This window comes from Entelurus aequoreus, linkage group LG06, assembly GCF_033978785.1.
Source record: "Entelurus aequoreus isolate RoL-2023_Sb linkage group LG06, RoL_Eaeq_v1.1, whole genome shotgun sequence".
In the NCBI taxonomy this organism is placed as follows: Eukaryota; Metazoa; Chordata; class Actinopteri; order Syngnathiformes; family Syngnathidae; genus Entelurus; species Entelurus aequoreus.
In genome coordinates this window covers 69150544-69167739 of record NC_084736.1, presented here as the reverse complement: position 1 = coordinate 69167739, position 17196 = coordinate 69150544, and the positions used below count along the sequence as shown (strand labels likewise).

The window sequence follows — 17196 nt, the reverse complement described above, 5'->3', positions numbered from 1 at the left end:
CCTCAAGTCTTTTTGAATACGATGCCACAAGCTTGGCACACCTATTTTTGGGCAGTTTCGCCCAATCCTCTTTGAAGCACCTCTCAACCTCCATTAAAGTGTTGGTTTTCATCCAGGATGTCTCTGTACATTGCTGCATTCATCTTAGTCTGGTCAGGGAGGTGACCAAAAATCTGATGGTCACTGTCAGAGCTACAGCATTCCTCTGTGGAGAGAGGACAGTGTTTTCCATAAACTGCCAAGATACGTGTGGCGGTGGGGGCGTGGCTATGGGCGTGGTCACCATGACATCATCGAGTAACTTGCATAATTTACTACGACATGATTTTCTCTAAAAGGCTCAAAAAATGTATACTTACTAATTAATAATAACACTTTTGTTTTAAACGTCCATCCATCCATCCATCCATCCATTTTACAATATAATTACAACACGTTATGTACATATTTATATACAGATTTGAACAATAAGTTATTCACTGAAATATATTTATTAATTGTGGTTCTTACAAAAAATATATCTTATAAAATATAAAAGCTAAAATGTCTCTTAAAGCTCTGCCCCTTTAATTAGTGCATACTAAATAATTTAACGTTAGCCTACTACTACAACCATAGTTCAAAGAACTCCGGCTTATTAGTGATTCCCAGAGCCAAAAAAAAGTCTGCGGGCTATAGAGCGTTTTCTATTCGGGCTCCAGTACTCTGGAATGCCCTCCCGGTAACAGTTAGAGATGCTACCTCAGTAGAAGCATTTAAGTCCCATCTTAAAACTCATTTGTATAATCTAGCCTTTAAATAGACCCCCCTTTTTTAGACCAGTTGATCTGCCGTTTCTTTTCTTCTCTCCTCTTCTCCCCTGTCCCTTGCGAGGGGGAGTTGCATAGGTCCGGTGGCCATGGATGAAGTGCTGGCTGTCCAGAGTCGGGACCCCGGGTGGACCACTAGCCTGTGCATCGGTTGGGGACATCTCTGCGCTGCTGACCCGTCTCCGCTCGGGATGGTTTCCTGTTGGCCCCGCTGTGGACTGGACTCCCGCTGATGTGTTGGATCCACTGTGGACTGGACTTTCACAATGTTATGTCAGACCCACTCGACATCCATTGCTTTCGGTCTCCCCTAGAGGGGGGGGAGGGGGGGGGGTACCCACATATGCGGTCCTCTCCAAGGTTTCTCATAGTCATTCACCGACGTCCCACTGGGGTGAGTTTTTCCTTGCCCGTATGTGGGCTCTGTACCGAGGATGTCGTTGTGGCTTGTACAGCCCTTTGAGACACTTGTGATTTAGGGCTATATAAATAAACATTGATTGATTGATTGATTGATTGATTTACCAGCAACATAAAGTGAAACAGAGAACAGCCTATATGGGCATCTACATCAACTATATGATTTGCCTGAGAAGCTGGACAGGACAAAAAAATAAAAAATAAAAATAAAATAAATAAAAAGTAAAAAATAAAAATAAATAAATACATTATTTTATTTATTTATTTGTGGCGGACGTAATTCTTTCGTGGCGGGCCGCCACAAATAAATGAATATGTGGGAAACACTGGAGGAGAACCTTCCAGAAGGACAGCCATCTCTGCAGCAATCCACCAATCAGGCCTGTATAGTAGCCAGACGGAAGCCATTTCTCAGTAAAAAGTTGGCAAAATGCATCTGAAAGACTCTCAGACCATGAGAACCAAAATTCACTGGTCAAAAAAGACAAAGATTAAACTTTTTGGTGTGAATGCCAGGCGTCATGTTTGGAGGAAACCAGGTACCGTTCATCACCAGGCCAATACCCTCTCTACAGTGAAGCATAGTGGTGGCAGCATCATGCTGTGGGGGTGTTTTTCAGCGGCAGGAACTGAGAGACTAGTCAGCATAGAGGGAAAGATAAATGCAGCAATGTACAGAGACATCATGGAAGAAAATCAACATTTCCCATCCAACCTGATGGAGCTTGAAAGGTGCTGCAAAGAGGAATGGGTGAAACTGCCCAAAGATAGGTGTGCCAAGCTTGTGGCATCGTATTCAAAAAGACTTCAGGCTGTAATTGTTGCCAAAGGTGCATCAACAAAGTATTGAGCAAATTATCTGAATAACTATGTACGTGATTTTTTTTATTTTACGTTTCACAATGTGATTATGGGGTATTGTGTGTAGAATTTGGAGGGCAACAATGAATTTATTTCATTTTGGAATACGGCTGCAACATAACAAAATGTGGAAAAAGTGAAGCCCAGGGAATACTTTTTGGATGCACTGTAAATCCAATATGTGAGGTGAGACTCCCTCACCATCCAACATATTTGAAGCGCTCCCTGCAAGGAGCGTGTTAAAATATTGCAACGTCGATAAACTCTTACCCCAAAAAGACTGATGGGAAAGTCCTGCTCAATACAAAATGGCTAAGGTAACTATTTGGCTGCATTCATCAGTAAAGCAAGTCTCCTTAAGGGTTCCATTCTCCATTGGAACGTCTCTGTAGTTTGCATGCTCTCTCTGTGCTTGCATGGTTTCTAAGGGCACTCAAAAACATGTTCGGCTTAGACCTGAGCGTTAACAACTACAGCTCTCATTTAAAGTCTATTTAGCTTCCTGTGTATAGTAGTAGTGAACAATGGCGACCAAAACAACGTCCAGATCGTCGTAGCTGGAACTGATCGGCATTTGATTTAAAAACTGTGCTTAAAACGCAAATGCTGCATTCTGCATCGAAAATGATGTATTAGAAAAAGGCTACCAATCACAGCTCGGCTGTTAATGTGAGGTTAGATTTCTTTGGGAGGTGAAAGTCAAGCTCTGCCAATGTGGATTAATTCATGAATTAGGCAGGAAGTCTAGAGTCACTTCTTTATCAGACACTATCCTGTTGTCAAAACATGTCTAGACACCTCTTCTCATACTTCCGTCTTCCGGAAAAATTTGTTACCCATAAAAATACATTTAAAAAAAAAGGTTTCCTCGAACAAAAACACCATAGCAATTAAGGTAAAAACATTGATAAATTGTGGTTATTTTTAGCGTTTTTTTTTTACATACCAGGAAACAAACTAAGACAAAAACGGTAAAAACCTTGATTGACCTAAAATGCATGGCTGGTTGTTTGTCTACACTGTATGGTGACAGAGTGAATGTCAACAATAAGTATTTTGACAAGCTCATAAATGAATAAGAATACAAACTATAAAAGCACTTGTTCCAGGACCTATTTCGGACAATTTCGAAAAATGTCATCAAAATCCGTCAATTTACTCATGTTGCTAACCAATCGGAAAACCAACTGGTTGCATTTTTTTTACGAAACAGCACATTTTGTCAGAAAATCGGCTTCACAATAATAGGACTACGCGCCACATCCGGTCTAACTACACTGACTAAATCAGGGGTCGGCAACCCGCGGCTCCGGAGCCGCATGCGGCTCTTTGACCACTCTGATGCGGCTCAGCTGCATACTTGCCGACCCTCCCGGTTTTCCCAGTATACTTAACGACCCCCCCGATTTTCCCAGGAGACTGCCTCTCCCAGAAATCTCCCAGGGAAAATATTATCCTATTTTCACTCTAATTACTTAATCAAGGGCGTGCCCTAATGGCACTGCATTAATTGTCCTCTATAGCATTTACAAACAGCGTGCCAGCCCGGCCACATGTTATATGTTGCTTTTACTTGCACACGTAGGCGACAGCAAGGCATACTTGTTCAACAGCCACACAGCTTACACTGACGGTGTCCGTATAAAACAACTTTAACACTGTTACGTTACAAATATGCGCCACACTGTGAACCCACACCAAAAAATAATGACAAAAACATTTCTGGAGAACATCCGCATCGTAACACAACACAACAAATACCCAGAATCCCATGCAGCCCTAACTCTTCCGGTCTACATTATACACCCCCGCTACCACCAAACCCCCCCACACATCAAACCCCCCCCCCCCTTCTCCGTGCGTCGGTTGAGCGGAAGAGTTAGGGCTGCACGGGATTCTGGGTATTTGTTGTGTTGTGTTTATGTTGTGTTACAGTGCAGATGTTCTCCGGAAATGTGTTTGTCATTCTTTTTTGGTGTGGGTTCAAAGTGTGGCGCATATTTGTAACGTAACAGTGTTAAAGTTGTTTTTGTACGACTACCGTCAGTGTAAGCTGTGTGGCTGTTGAACAAGTATGCCTTGCTGGCACTTACGTGAGCAAGCAAAAGCTGCATTCAACATGTGGCCAAGCAGGTATGCTGTTTGGGCAGGCTGTAGAGGGCGCTAAAAGCAATGCCAGCACGTCCTGAAATTTGGGGTCTCACGTAAAATTGAGAGGGTTGGCAAGAAAGACCCTATCAAGCGCCATTCAATTAGAAGTCGCGGGCCGCACTAACATTAAATTTCTTTATTAAGATGCGTGCCGGTGCGTGTGTCAGAGACCCCTGGTTAACATAGCACAAAGCAATTTAAGCTTTGTATGCGGTGTTTTGCATTTTAAATTTTCAAAATTGTTTTGTGGCTCCCATTGTTTTCTTTAATTTGTGAAACTTTCCAAAATGGCTCTTTGAGTGGTAAAGGTTGCCGACCCCTGGACTAAATGAAGTGTCTTTCATTAGGATCATGCAGTGTTAAAGATGTTTTGTCATATAATCTGTGATATTTCTAACTAAATACATGCTCGCACATCAGTTAAGGATGCTCTGGTTATATATTCCTCAATTACAGAAAGTCTAGCAGGCTTTATATTACATTTTAATAATAAATAAAGAAGGTTAAAACATTGGCATGCAGAAATATGAATACCAATAACTTGTACCACATTTCAATGTAAAGAATATCAGAAGGTAGAAATATCACAAATAACATGACCACATATATTTGACAATCAAACCATGATGGTAACAATCCACATTTTTGGTTATTAATATACAAAATTGGTATCTAAACATGAAAGTGTAGCTCCTCTCCTTTGAATGCAAGTGCTCCTACAGAAGGAATACAAATTCTGTATTCCTACAAAATATAAAATCTGGCAAGACACCAACACACTGCAGGTCATTTTTTTATTCTCATTAAAAGCATCTTTATGTTCATCTTGTGTTGAACTGTTTAAACAACATTTAATGAAACAAATTGTCCAGTCAGTCACGGTATTAAAAACTTGAGAACTATCTGTCCAATTATTAATGATGAGATAAAAAATCTATCTGCAATTAATTACGATTATTTTTGAGTTAACTATGAACAATGCGACTAATCGTGATATATATTTTAATCGCTTGACAGCCATAGTTATAACACACCAAAGTCAATGGATATATATCAAATAGATGTACCTTAGAAAGGGGTTCTAGACAGAGCTGTGCATGGTCACCATTACTCTTTGCATTATATCTGGAGCCGCCAGCTCAGTCCATTAGACAAAATGAAGACATCAAGGGAATTATTGTTAAAGGTAGAGAGCATAAATTGGCCTGCTATGCGGATGACAGTTTGGTCTACCTCGGGCACCCAACATACTCTCTTCCTAAATGAATGCAATCATTTGAACAGTATGGTCAATTATCAATTATCAATTATCAATATACCGGTAGGTAAAACCCAGCTACTCTCATATAATTATAGCCCACCAGGAGAAATCAGAAGCAGTTACCCCTTGGCATGGCAAACAGAGTCTTTTAAATACCTGGGCATCAATTTATCAAAAGATCTTACAAAATTATCAGAACACAATTATTTACCCAAACATAAAAAAATAAAGGATGATATAGCACGATGGAACTTAATTCCTTTTTTTAGCCTTAGTTCTAGAATTGATTCTATTAAAATGAACGTACTGCCAAGGCTGTTGTATTTATTTCAAACTCTGCCAATAGAGATTAAGCAATTCAATGAATGGGACAAAATGCTATCCAGGTATTTATGGCAAAGTAAAAGGCCAAGAGTTTGTCCCAAAACTCAAAAGGGAGAATGGGGTTTACTTTGCCTCAGATATTATTTTGCAGCGCAGATGAGAGCAGTGATATGCTGGTGCAACCCGTCATATGTTGCTCAATGGAAAAATATTGAAGAAGAAATGCCCTTCATCCCCATACAAGCAATCTTGGCGGATAACAACCTAAAAACCCACATAAATCACATTGATAATCCATGGGTGAAATGGACCCTTAAAGTGTGGAAAATGATTATTAAGGAATACAAACTCGAGAATTATATTACAGTTCTTAAATGGTGTGCCTATGATTTAGAGTTTGCACCTAATAAATTAGACTCAAGATTCAAGGACTGGATATCTAAGGGTATAACAGCTTTATGTAGTGTAATGAAAGATTTTTAAAAAATGCTCAGTTTTGAAACTATTGAGAGGACACATTTATTAGAAAACCAAAACTTCTATAGATATTTGCAGTTGCGGCATTTTGCTAATATGAAGGTGAAAAATGTAACAAAGACAAGCATACGTTTAATTGAACTGTTAACAAAAGCCTACAATTCAGAAACTATTTATAGAACTGTTTCATGCTTGTATAAGGGTCTGTTGAATATGAAATTGTATTCAACTTCATATATTAAAACAAAATGGGAGAAGGAAGGAGGTATAACTATATCTGAGGAAGAATGGACAATAATATGGAGATACCAATGGACTTTTTTGTACCAGCTCACCCAAGTGGAGGGAATTTGGCTGGAAAAGTTTGATCAGATTTTTTACTACACCTTCTCAGAAGTCTCATTATGATAACAACTCCCCTGCCTGTTGGAGAAATTGTGGGACTCTAGACGCAAACCACTACCATGTATTCTGGGACTGCTCTGCCATAAAGGATTATTGGGAAGAGATACTCCAAGCTCTACGGGATATTTTCAAATGTAAAATACCCCTTAAAAGTAAGACTCTGTTCTTCGGAACACTTAATGAATATCCTACTAGTGGCTTGTAAAAAGACCATTACCAGGAAATGGATATCACAGGAGAGCCCAACTGTGAAGCTATGGATGGAAATCACAATGGACATTTATAAAATGGAGAAGAGAACGGCATTTATTAATTATAAATTGGAGAAATTTACTTCATACTGGGAAATCTGGGTCAATTATATCATGCCCCATAGGCCTGATTTTATTTTCCCGAATTAGTTTTTGTACTGTGTGAAAAGATTACTCCTATATGTTTATAGTTTTTTTTCTATTTATTAATTTACTATCTGTTCATATTCTTTCTTTTATTTTGAAGTTTTTCTTATTAATTTTGATTATTATTATTTATTTATTTGTTATTTTCATTTTGTTTTGTTTTGTTTTTGTTTTTTTGCGTTTTTTTCTCTTTTTCTTGTTATGGGGGTAGGGGTGGCATTGTTGGGATATAAACCAAAAAATATTATTTGGATATTTAGGGTAGACAATAGATGTATGTTGTATGCAAATATGATGTAATGGATAGGAATGTCTGATGCTGGATGTCAATAAAAATTTAATTAAAAAATATAAAAATAAATCTGTCATTGTTTAAAAATTTTTATAAATATTCAAAATCAATGTTGTTATAAATTATTGACCTATTCAAGGCTCCAATTACTTCACATCAAAAATTCCATTCTGAAATATTTTTTTTGGGGGGGGGGGGGGGGGGGGATATTGCATATTTTGTGTTACACACAAAAAACTAAGTTTTCTTTGACAAAAACAAAACAAATATAAAAAATAAACATAGAAAATTGATAAAAACTTATAGTCGACGGACAGATCTGAAGTTCATCCAGAGATTTAAGCTTCGAAAATAAAACAATAAAAAAGTCTATGACTTATTTTAACACTTTAAGGAGTGGGGATCTTTTAGATTTGCAAGAATTTTAGTGGTATTAATTTAAAAAACTGTCAATGCTAAAAAAAAAAAAAAAAAAAACACAAAACAATAATAAATCAAATCAATGTATAATGCATTATGATTATTATTTTATAATGTGTGAATGTGAGTGTGAATGTTGTCTGTCTATCTGTGTTGGCCCTGCGATGAGTTGGCGACTTGTCCAGGGTGTAACCCGCCTTCCGCCCATGTGCAGCTGAGATAGGCTCCAGCACACCCCGCGACCACAAAAGGGACAAGCGGTAGAAAATGGATGGATTTTATAATGCATTATTATTACTATTATATTTATTATTATTATTCTAATGGTTCCAATTACTTCACATTAAATATTCTACTTTGACATTTTGCCAAAAAAAACAGGGTTTTCTTTGACAAGAAAGGTATAAAACTTTTTTTTTTTTTTTACTTTATATTGACAGACTTGACGTTGCTCTAGAGCAGTGGTTCTCAAACTGTGGTATTGGTAAACAGTAGGGCTGGGCGATATGGACGAAAAAGAATATCTCAATATATTTTCCACTTAAACTCGATATTCAATATATATCTTGATATATTTTTCGGTGAAAATATACATATAAAAGATATTCATTTTTGTCAGTGGCACTTTTATTATGTTTTGGGCATTGTTTTATCCAGACGCATACATTTGTCCAAATGTGGCCAAGTAGACACATTGTGGGTTTCCTGGACGTCGTCTACATCGCTAAAAGAAAAATCTAAGGAAGAGAATTCCTCTGCCATCTTCCACTAGTTTTTTTTATATAGAAATCGCCCTCTTGAATATTCCCTCTTCTCTTCTGATTTCCCTTCCTGGTTCGATGACCCTCCCTATCTTGCCTCTGATTGGCCTGTCCCTAATGTTTTGCCCTAATCTTAACCAATCGTGACTCATCATAGTAAACCAACCAACCATTCATGGATTTTCTTACACGTAAACCAACCAATCATCATTGATGTTTCCCATGTTGTCCCCTGCCCGTGGAGTTTGATTGATTGATTGAGACTTTTATTAGTAGATTGCACAGTACAGTACATATTCCGTACAATTGACCACTAAATGGTAACACCCGAATAAGTTTTTCAACTTGTTTAAGTCGGGGTCCACGTTAATCAATTCATGGTATAAATATATACTATCAGCATAATACAGTCATCACACAAGTTAATCATCAGAGTATATACATTGAATTATTTACATTATTTACAATCCGGGGGGGTGGGATGTGGAGGGGGTTGGGGGGTTAGGTTTGGTTGGTATCAGCAACAATTATATCATCTGAGAAATGGACATTGAAACAGTGTAGGTCTGACCTGGTAGGATATGTACAGCGAGCAGTGAACATAGTGAGCTCAGAAAGCATAAGAACAAGTATGTACATTTGATTATTTACATTTTATTATTTACAATCCGGGGAGGTGGGATGTGGTGGGGGGAGGGTGTTAATCTAGGGTTGTAGTTGCCTGGAGGTGTTGTTTTAGTGCGGTTTTGAAGGTACAATAGTCCACTGCTTTCTTTCTCTTCTCCCTCTCTCTTCTTTTGTAGCATGTAGCTTATCCAACCGCTACATGGGTGTAAAAATAGCTAAGCAACAGAAATCGCTACTTGTTTAAAAAGTAAATGTAGTTAAGCTACGTGGCGAATATTTGCCTGGGTGTTGTTGTTGCGGGTCAGTGTAGTGGGTGGGAGAGAGCAAGCGTGTCTTGGAAGGAGGAAGGGGAGGGGTTTAATAGCCCATGGAGTGTTGAGAGGGAGTGGGAAGCGGGGGAGAATCAAGGAACACAACAAATAAGCGACGTTTGGTCATTTTAACGTGAAATAAATTATATCGATATTAAGATATTTTCTTAATTCATATCTTGTTCAAAAACATATCGACATATCTTACAAACTAGGGTTGTACGGTATACCGGTACTAGTATATTTTTTTCTGTCTTGCCTCTGGTGAGGGCGGTTTTCCCGCTCCCTCTTCCCCCAGCTTGCTCTCTTTGTTTTTGTCTCTTCTGAATACGATTTGACTCCCTCGAATGGCCTTGACGCTGTGAAAACAGGACCAGGCTGTTCTGAAAAACACCCCCAATGAACGCTTTTGACCTCCCTCCCTCCTCAACGACACCTGGAGTCGAACTTTTGCAGATCGGCCTCAGTCTAAAGAAACATTACATCATCACACCCAAGACAATTGGGCACACACGCACACACCCCCCTTCACCACCCCACGCCTTCACCACCGCGCGAGATTGTCGTGATTAAATGTAACGTGTTTATGTGTGCATTGCATGGAGGTTTTTTCCCACTCCAGACTAGGCCCCCTTAGGAGCCCAGTATAGATTGTATTGTTTTACTCATCTTTTCCCCCAGCGTTTTACCTTTTACGGGGCGTCTTGTGGCGACCCATCAGCGCTCCTGTTCTGTAACCCTGTACACTGTTTGTTTGTCTAATCTTGAACGGGTTTGTGCTGAAAACAAAGTTTTGTTGTACTTGTGCAATGACAACAAAGACCTATCTATCTATCTATCTATCTATCTATCTATCTATAGTCGTCGGCGATCACTCGGAACGAGTATGATTGTCCTCCTGTTGGTGGGATTGCCTTCAGGAGAACGCCTGTGCGTGCAATCTTTTAAAGTGGGGAGACTGGTGCACAGACAGCCACCACACTGTCCTTGGCAAAAAGAAGGCCAGGGTCCAATGTCATGGAGACCAAGACAATTGGGGGCCCATCTTTGCTGCAGCCTTCTTCCGCCTTTGTGACTGTTGTGGCGCTTCTATGCAACCATCATCCGCCCACTCCGCCGTTGAGGTCTTTTTCGACGAGGCAGACGCGCAGACTCCAACATCAAGTATAGTACCGCGATACTAATAAATCATATTCGGTACTATACCGCCTCTGAAAAGTACCGGTCCCCCACCCATCGTCATCGTGTCATGCAGATGAGCATGTTCGGCAGTGCACAATCGCTGGAGTACTTTCAAGCAGACACAGTGTGTAGACAGAAAAGGGAGAACGGACACATTTTGGCATAATAAATAAAGATAAAGGTGAAGTTATAACACTGAAACGCCCTCAGGAAGAGGTGCTTTAAAGACATGGCTGGCTAATAAGCTAACTAGCAGCTAGTGTCTGTCCGCAGTGTTGTAACTACTTCAAAATCTTTTGACAAGAACAAGAAAGTTTGATCATATTACACCTATACTGGCTCACCTGCACTGGCTTCCTGTGCACTTAAGATGTGACTTTAAAGTTTTACTACTTACGTATAAAATACTACACGGTCTAGCTCCATCCTATCTTGCTGATTGTATTGTACCATATGTCCCGGCAAGAAATCTGCGTTCAAAGAACTCCGGCTTATCATCAATCAATGAATCAATGTTTATTTATATAGCCCTACATCACAAGTGTCTCAAAGGGCTGCACAAGCCACGACGACATCCGCGGTACAGAGCCCACATAAGGGTAAGGAAAAACTCACAACCCCAATGGGACGTCGATGTGAATGACTATGAGAAAGCATATCCCTAACCGATGCACAGGCGAGCGGTTATTAGTGATTCCCAGAGCCCAAAAAAAGTCTGCGGGCTATAGAGCGTTTTCTATTCGGGCTCCAGTACTATGGAATGCCCTCCTGGTAACAGTCAGAGATGCTACCTCAGTAGAAGCATTTAAGTCCCATCTTAAAACTAATTTGTATACTCTAGCCTTTAAATAGACCCCCTTTTTAGACCAGTTGAGCTGCCGTTTCTTTTCTTTTCTGCCCCCCTCTCCCTCGTGGAGGGGGGGGGGCACAGGTTCGGTGGCCATGGATGAAGTGCTGGCTGTCCAGAGTCGGGACCCGGGGTGGACCGCTCGCCTGTACATCGGTTGGGGACATCTCTGCGCTGCTGACCTGTGTCCGCTCTGGATGGTCTCCTGCTGGCCCCACTATGGACTGGACTCTCACTATTATGTTAGATCCACTATGGACTGGACTTTCACAATATTATGCTAGATCCACTCGACGTCCATTTCACCGGTCGCCCTAGAGGGGTGGGGGGGTCACCCACATCTGCGGTCCTCTCCAAGGTTTCTCATTGTCATCCCACTGGGTTGAGTTTTTCATTGCCCTGATGTGGGATCTGAACCGAGGATGTTGTTGTGGCTGTGCAGCCCTTTGAGACACTTGTGATTTAGGGCTTATAAATAAACATTGATTGATTGATTGAAAATCATTCATCCTTGCCTCCATGGAGACAAATCAAATACATTTATTGCAAGTATCAACCCTGTAAGATGAGAAATAGCTATATATGCTTCACTACACACTGCAGTCATGATAATGAATGTGTTAAAACTTGTCTATAGTTGACAAAGTCAAGACAAGAATTAATTATGCCCGACCACTAAGACAATATTCTTAACTTTGAATACACTGTTCACATGCGAATGAAAGGCATACTTAGTCAACAGCCATACATGTCACACCAAAGGTGGCCGTATGAACAACGCCAACACTGTCATAAATATGTGCCATATAGTGAAACCACACCAAACAACAATGACAAACATTTTGGGAGAATATTTGCACCGCAACACAACATAAACACGACAAAACAAATTCCCAGAATTCCCTGCAGCACCAACTCTTCCGGGACGCTACAATATAAACAAACGCCATTGGTGGATCTATACCTAACATCCACTGTAATGATACCAAGTACAGGAGCGTATCTAGTCGATACTACGATGATTACATCGATATTTTTTAGCATCACAAAATCTTCTTTCGTTTTAAAAAATTGTATATTATGTTTATAAACTCAGGAAATATGTCCCTGGACACATGAGGACTTTGAATATCAATCAATCAATCAATGTTTGTTTATATAGCCCTAAATCGACCGCTGTATGATCCTGTCACTACTTGGTATCGGATTGATACTCACATTTGTGGTATCATCCAAAACTAATGTAAAGTATCTAACAACAGAAGAATAAGTGATTATTACATTTTAACAGAAGTGTAGATAGAACATGTTAAAAGAGAAAATAACCGGATATTAACAGTAATTGAACAAGTAGATTAATAATTAATTTTCTACCACTTGTCCTTAATAATGTTGACAAAATAATAGAATGGAAAATGACACAATATGTTACTGCATATGTCAGCAGCTAAATTAGGAGCCTTTGTTTGTTTACTTACTACTAAAAGACAAGTTGTCTTGTATGTTCACTATTTTATTTAAGGACAAACTTGCAATAAGAAACATATGTTTAATGTACCCTAAGATTTTTTGTTAAAATAAAGCCAATAATGACATGTTTTGTGGTCCCCTTTATTTAGAAAAGTACCGAAAAATGAAGAATCACTTAAGTGATGAGTGTTTTATTTGCAAACATTCAAACACAGTGTAACTTTTCAAACTGTGTGTAATGACTCAGTGGCCAAAAATATTAAATGTACTTGTTGAAAAAATATCTGCCTTGTTTTTAATGAATAACTAGGCCTACTAATGGATGGATGGATGGATGCTACTGTATTTTACTGTTGCATGGTCATTATGGTGGTACTTGGAGAGCCGAGTGCCTTCTGAGTGGTACTTGGTGAAACAATTTTGAAAACCACTGATGTGTAGATTTAAGCGTTGAATAATTAAAAATAACGTACGACTTAATTTTAAAATTTTTACGGCTGAGGCCCTTCCCAGGACAAAACTTGGGGTGAGCCCTAAAGATAGTAAAAATACCTCCACTATATTGCCAAACGTATTTGGCCACCCATCCAAATGATCAGAATGAGGTGTCCTAATCACTTGGCCCGGCCACAGGTGTATAAAATCAAGCACTTAGGCATGGAGACTGTTTCTACAAACATTTGTGAAAGAATGGGACGCTCTCAGGAGCTCAGTGATTTCCAGCGTGGAACTGTCATAGGATGCCACCTGTGCAACAAATCCAGTCTTGAAATGTTCTCGCTCCTAAATATTCCAAAGTCAACTGTCGGCTTTATTATAAGAACATGGAAGAGTTTGGGAACAACAGCAACTCAGCCACGAAGTGGTAGGCCATGTAAACTGACACAGAAGGGTCAGCGGATGCTGAAGAGCATAGTGCAAAGAGGTCGCCGACTTTCTGCACAGTTGTGCCGAGTGTGAAATTTGGTGGAGGAGGAATTATGGTGTGGCGTTGTTTTTCAGGAGTTGGGCTTGGCCCCTTAGTTCCAGTGAAAGGAACTTTGAATGCTCCAGGATACCAAAACATTTTGGACAATTCCAGGCTCCCAACCTTGTGGGAACAGTTTGGAGCAGGCCCCTTCCTCTTCCAACATGACTGTGCACCAGTCCACAAAGCAAGGTCCATAAAAACATGGATGACAGAGTCTGGTGTGGATGAACTTGACTGGCCTGCACAGAGTCCTGACCTGAACCCGATAGAACACCTTTGGGATGAATTAGAACGGAGACTGAGAGACCAGCATCAGTGTGTGACCTCACCAGTGTGCTTTTGGAAGAATGGTGGAAAATCCCTATAAACACACTCCGCAACCTTGTTGACAGCCTTCCCAGAAGAGTTGAATTTGTAATAGCTGCAAAAGGTGGACCGACATCATATTGAACCCTATGGGTTAGGAATGGGATGGCACTTCAAGTTCATATGTGAGTCAAGGCATACTTGCCAACCTTGAGACCTCCGAATTCGGGAGATGGGGGAGGCGGGTTTGGTGGTAGCAGGGGGTGTATTTTGTAGCATCCCGGAAGAGTTAGTGCTGCAAGGGATTCTGGGTATTTGTTCTGTTGTGTTTATGTTGTGTTACGGTGCGTATGTTCTCCCGAAATGTGTTTGTCATTCTTGTTTGGTGTGGGTTCACAGTATGGCGCATATTTGTAACAGTGTTAGAGTTGTTTATACGGACACCCTCAGTGTGACCTGTATGACTGTTGATCAAGTATGCCTTGCATTCACTTGTGTGTGTGTAAAAGCCGCATATAATATGTGACTGGGTCGGCACGCTTTTTGTATGGAGGAAAAGCGTAAGTGACGACAGGTTGTAGAGGACGCTAAAGGCAGTGCCTTTAAGTGCCCCGATATTGTCGTCCGGGTGGAAATCGGGAGAAATTTGGGAGAATGGTTCCCTCGGGAGATTTTCGGGAGGGGCACTGACATTCCTGAGTCTCCCGGGAAAATTGATTGATTGATTGAAACTTGTATTAGTAGATTGCACAGTGAAGTACATATTCCGTACAATTGACCACTAAATGGTAACACCCGAGTAAGTTTTTCAACTTGTTTAAGTCGGGGTCCACTTAAATTGATTCATGATACAGATATATACTATTTTCATAATACAGTCATCACACAAGTTAATCATCAGAGTATATAAAATGAATTGTTTACATTATTTACAATCCGCGGTGTGGGATATGGAGGGGGGTGGGGGGGGGGGGGTTAGGATTTGTTGGTATCAACACTTCAGTCATCAACAATTGCATCATCAGAGAAAGTTAGTTTAGGGTTGAAGTTGCCTGGAGGTGTTGTTTTAGTGCGGTTTTGAAGGAGGATAGAGATGCCCTTTCTTTTATACCTGTTGGGAGTGCATTCCACATTGATGTGGCATAGAAAGAGAATGAGTTAAGACCTTTGTTAGATCGGAATCTGGGTTTAACGTGGTTTGTGAAACTCCCCCTGTTGTTGTGGTTATGGCGGTCATTTACGTTAAGGAAGTAGTTTGACATGTACTTCGGTATCGGGGAGGTGTAGCGGATTTTATAGACTAGGCTCAGTGCAAGTAGTTTTACTCTGTCCTCCACCCTGAGACAGCCCACTTTGGAGAAGTGGGTAGGAGTGAGGTGTGATCTGGGGTGGAGGTCTAGAAGTAACCTGACTAGCTTGTTCTGGGATGTTTGGAGTTTAGATTTGAGGGTTTTGGAGGTGCTAGGGTACCAGGAGGTGCATGCGTAATCGAAAAAGGGTTGAACGAGAGTTCCCGCCAGAATCTTCATGGTGCTTTTGTTGACCAGAGAGGAGATTCTGTAGAGAAATCTCGTTCGTTGGTTGACCTTTTTGATTTTGAATTGGGAGGGTTGGCAAGTATGAGTCAAGGCAGGCGGCCAAATACTTTTGGCAATGTAGTGTATTATTGGTTTTGAAAATTAAATATATCAAAATGGCCCCTGCATGCTTTGATTTATTCAGTGTTTTTATCCTGAGTGGAAAAAGTTTGGACACCTCAACTCATTATTTTTCCTATTTTCCACCCAACAGGTTAGTTTCTAGAGGTTCTGAACTAAATGGCTGCCTGTGGACTAAAATGTGGTGTTTGTACCTGACTGGAGCTGGACGGGAAGGACGATATCGGCGGGACGTCCAGCACCTTCAGCTCGTACATGCTGCCGTTGAGAATGACGGAGGGTCGGTACACGTATCTGCTGCGGGTCGGCGTGTAGACCTCCGCGAAGTCGTTGTAGATGAACTGGCGGATTATACAAGTTTTGCCCACTCCGGGAGCACCGATGACGGCGATACTCAGCGTCTCCACCATCCCTGGAGCCCGGGGTCAGCACCATGGACACGCGCGCACGCGCTCAAATCTCCCACGCGTGGGTCACAGAGAAGTTCCGAGTCCGGGCTGGGGGGGGCGGGGACGAGTCGTCGCGCGTGACGGCGTCCTGTGGAGTGGAAAAGGAAAGACTTTGTCACTGCCGATGCGTGCGTGGAAAGTCCACCTCGGCGGTGCCCACGCGGATCTGACCTTGGCGGGAGCCCCGCGTGTCTTCATGGCTTCTTCTTCATCGTCATGCGTCTCCATCACGCGGCGCCGACACGCGCCCCACGTGATCTAATGATCTCTCCCACCGACCATCAACAGATGCCTTCCGATTTGAAGGTAATCCACGCTGGAGCTCGGCCGTGGGGTTTGTGTAATGGCATCCTATTGACGAGCACCGTGCGTCTGCGGATGGGAAGACACCAGCCTCTCTCTCTCTCTCTCTCTTACCCCCACGTGATCACGTGATGCAGGACTACACATCATCTCGCTGAAGGATACGACTTATTAGCAGAGATGGTCCAGGACGATATGAACCCGATCCATCACTGCGATACATAAGGTCAGCATGATGGCCGCACACACACTTTTATGTGCTGGACTCACTCATGCCTACAAATAGGAAAAGGTTGCATTATTGCGCTTTAGGTGCCTGGAAGGAGATCCAACACAAGAATAATCTGCCTTTTTAAAGAGAACCAAATTGCCACCAAATGAACCATCCATCCATCCATCCATTTCCTACCGCTTGTCCCTTACAGCAGTGGTCCCCAACCTTTTTGTACTTGCGGACCGGTCAATGCTTGAAAATGTGTCCCACGGACCGGGGG

At 41.2% G+C, this 17196-nt stretch overlaps 1 protein-coding gene across 1 annotated transcript in view; it reads right to left on the bottom strand.

Moving 5' to 3' along the window:
* Positions 1-16926, bottom strand: part of rasl10a (RAS-like, family 10, member A) — a 75297-nt gene extending 58371 nt beyond the window's left edge. The window contains exons 1-2 of the mRNA XM_062051370.1: positions 16571-16926; positions 16145-16487 (exon numbers count right to left, since the gene is read on the bottom strand). Of these exons, the coding sequence (XP_061907354.1) occupies positions 16145-16360 (216 nt within the window). The 5' untranslated portion in view covers positions 16361-16487; positions 16571-16926. The remainder of the gene's footprint in view (positions 1-16144; positions 16488-16570) is intronic.
* Positions 16927-17196: the final 270 nt, after the last annotated feature.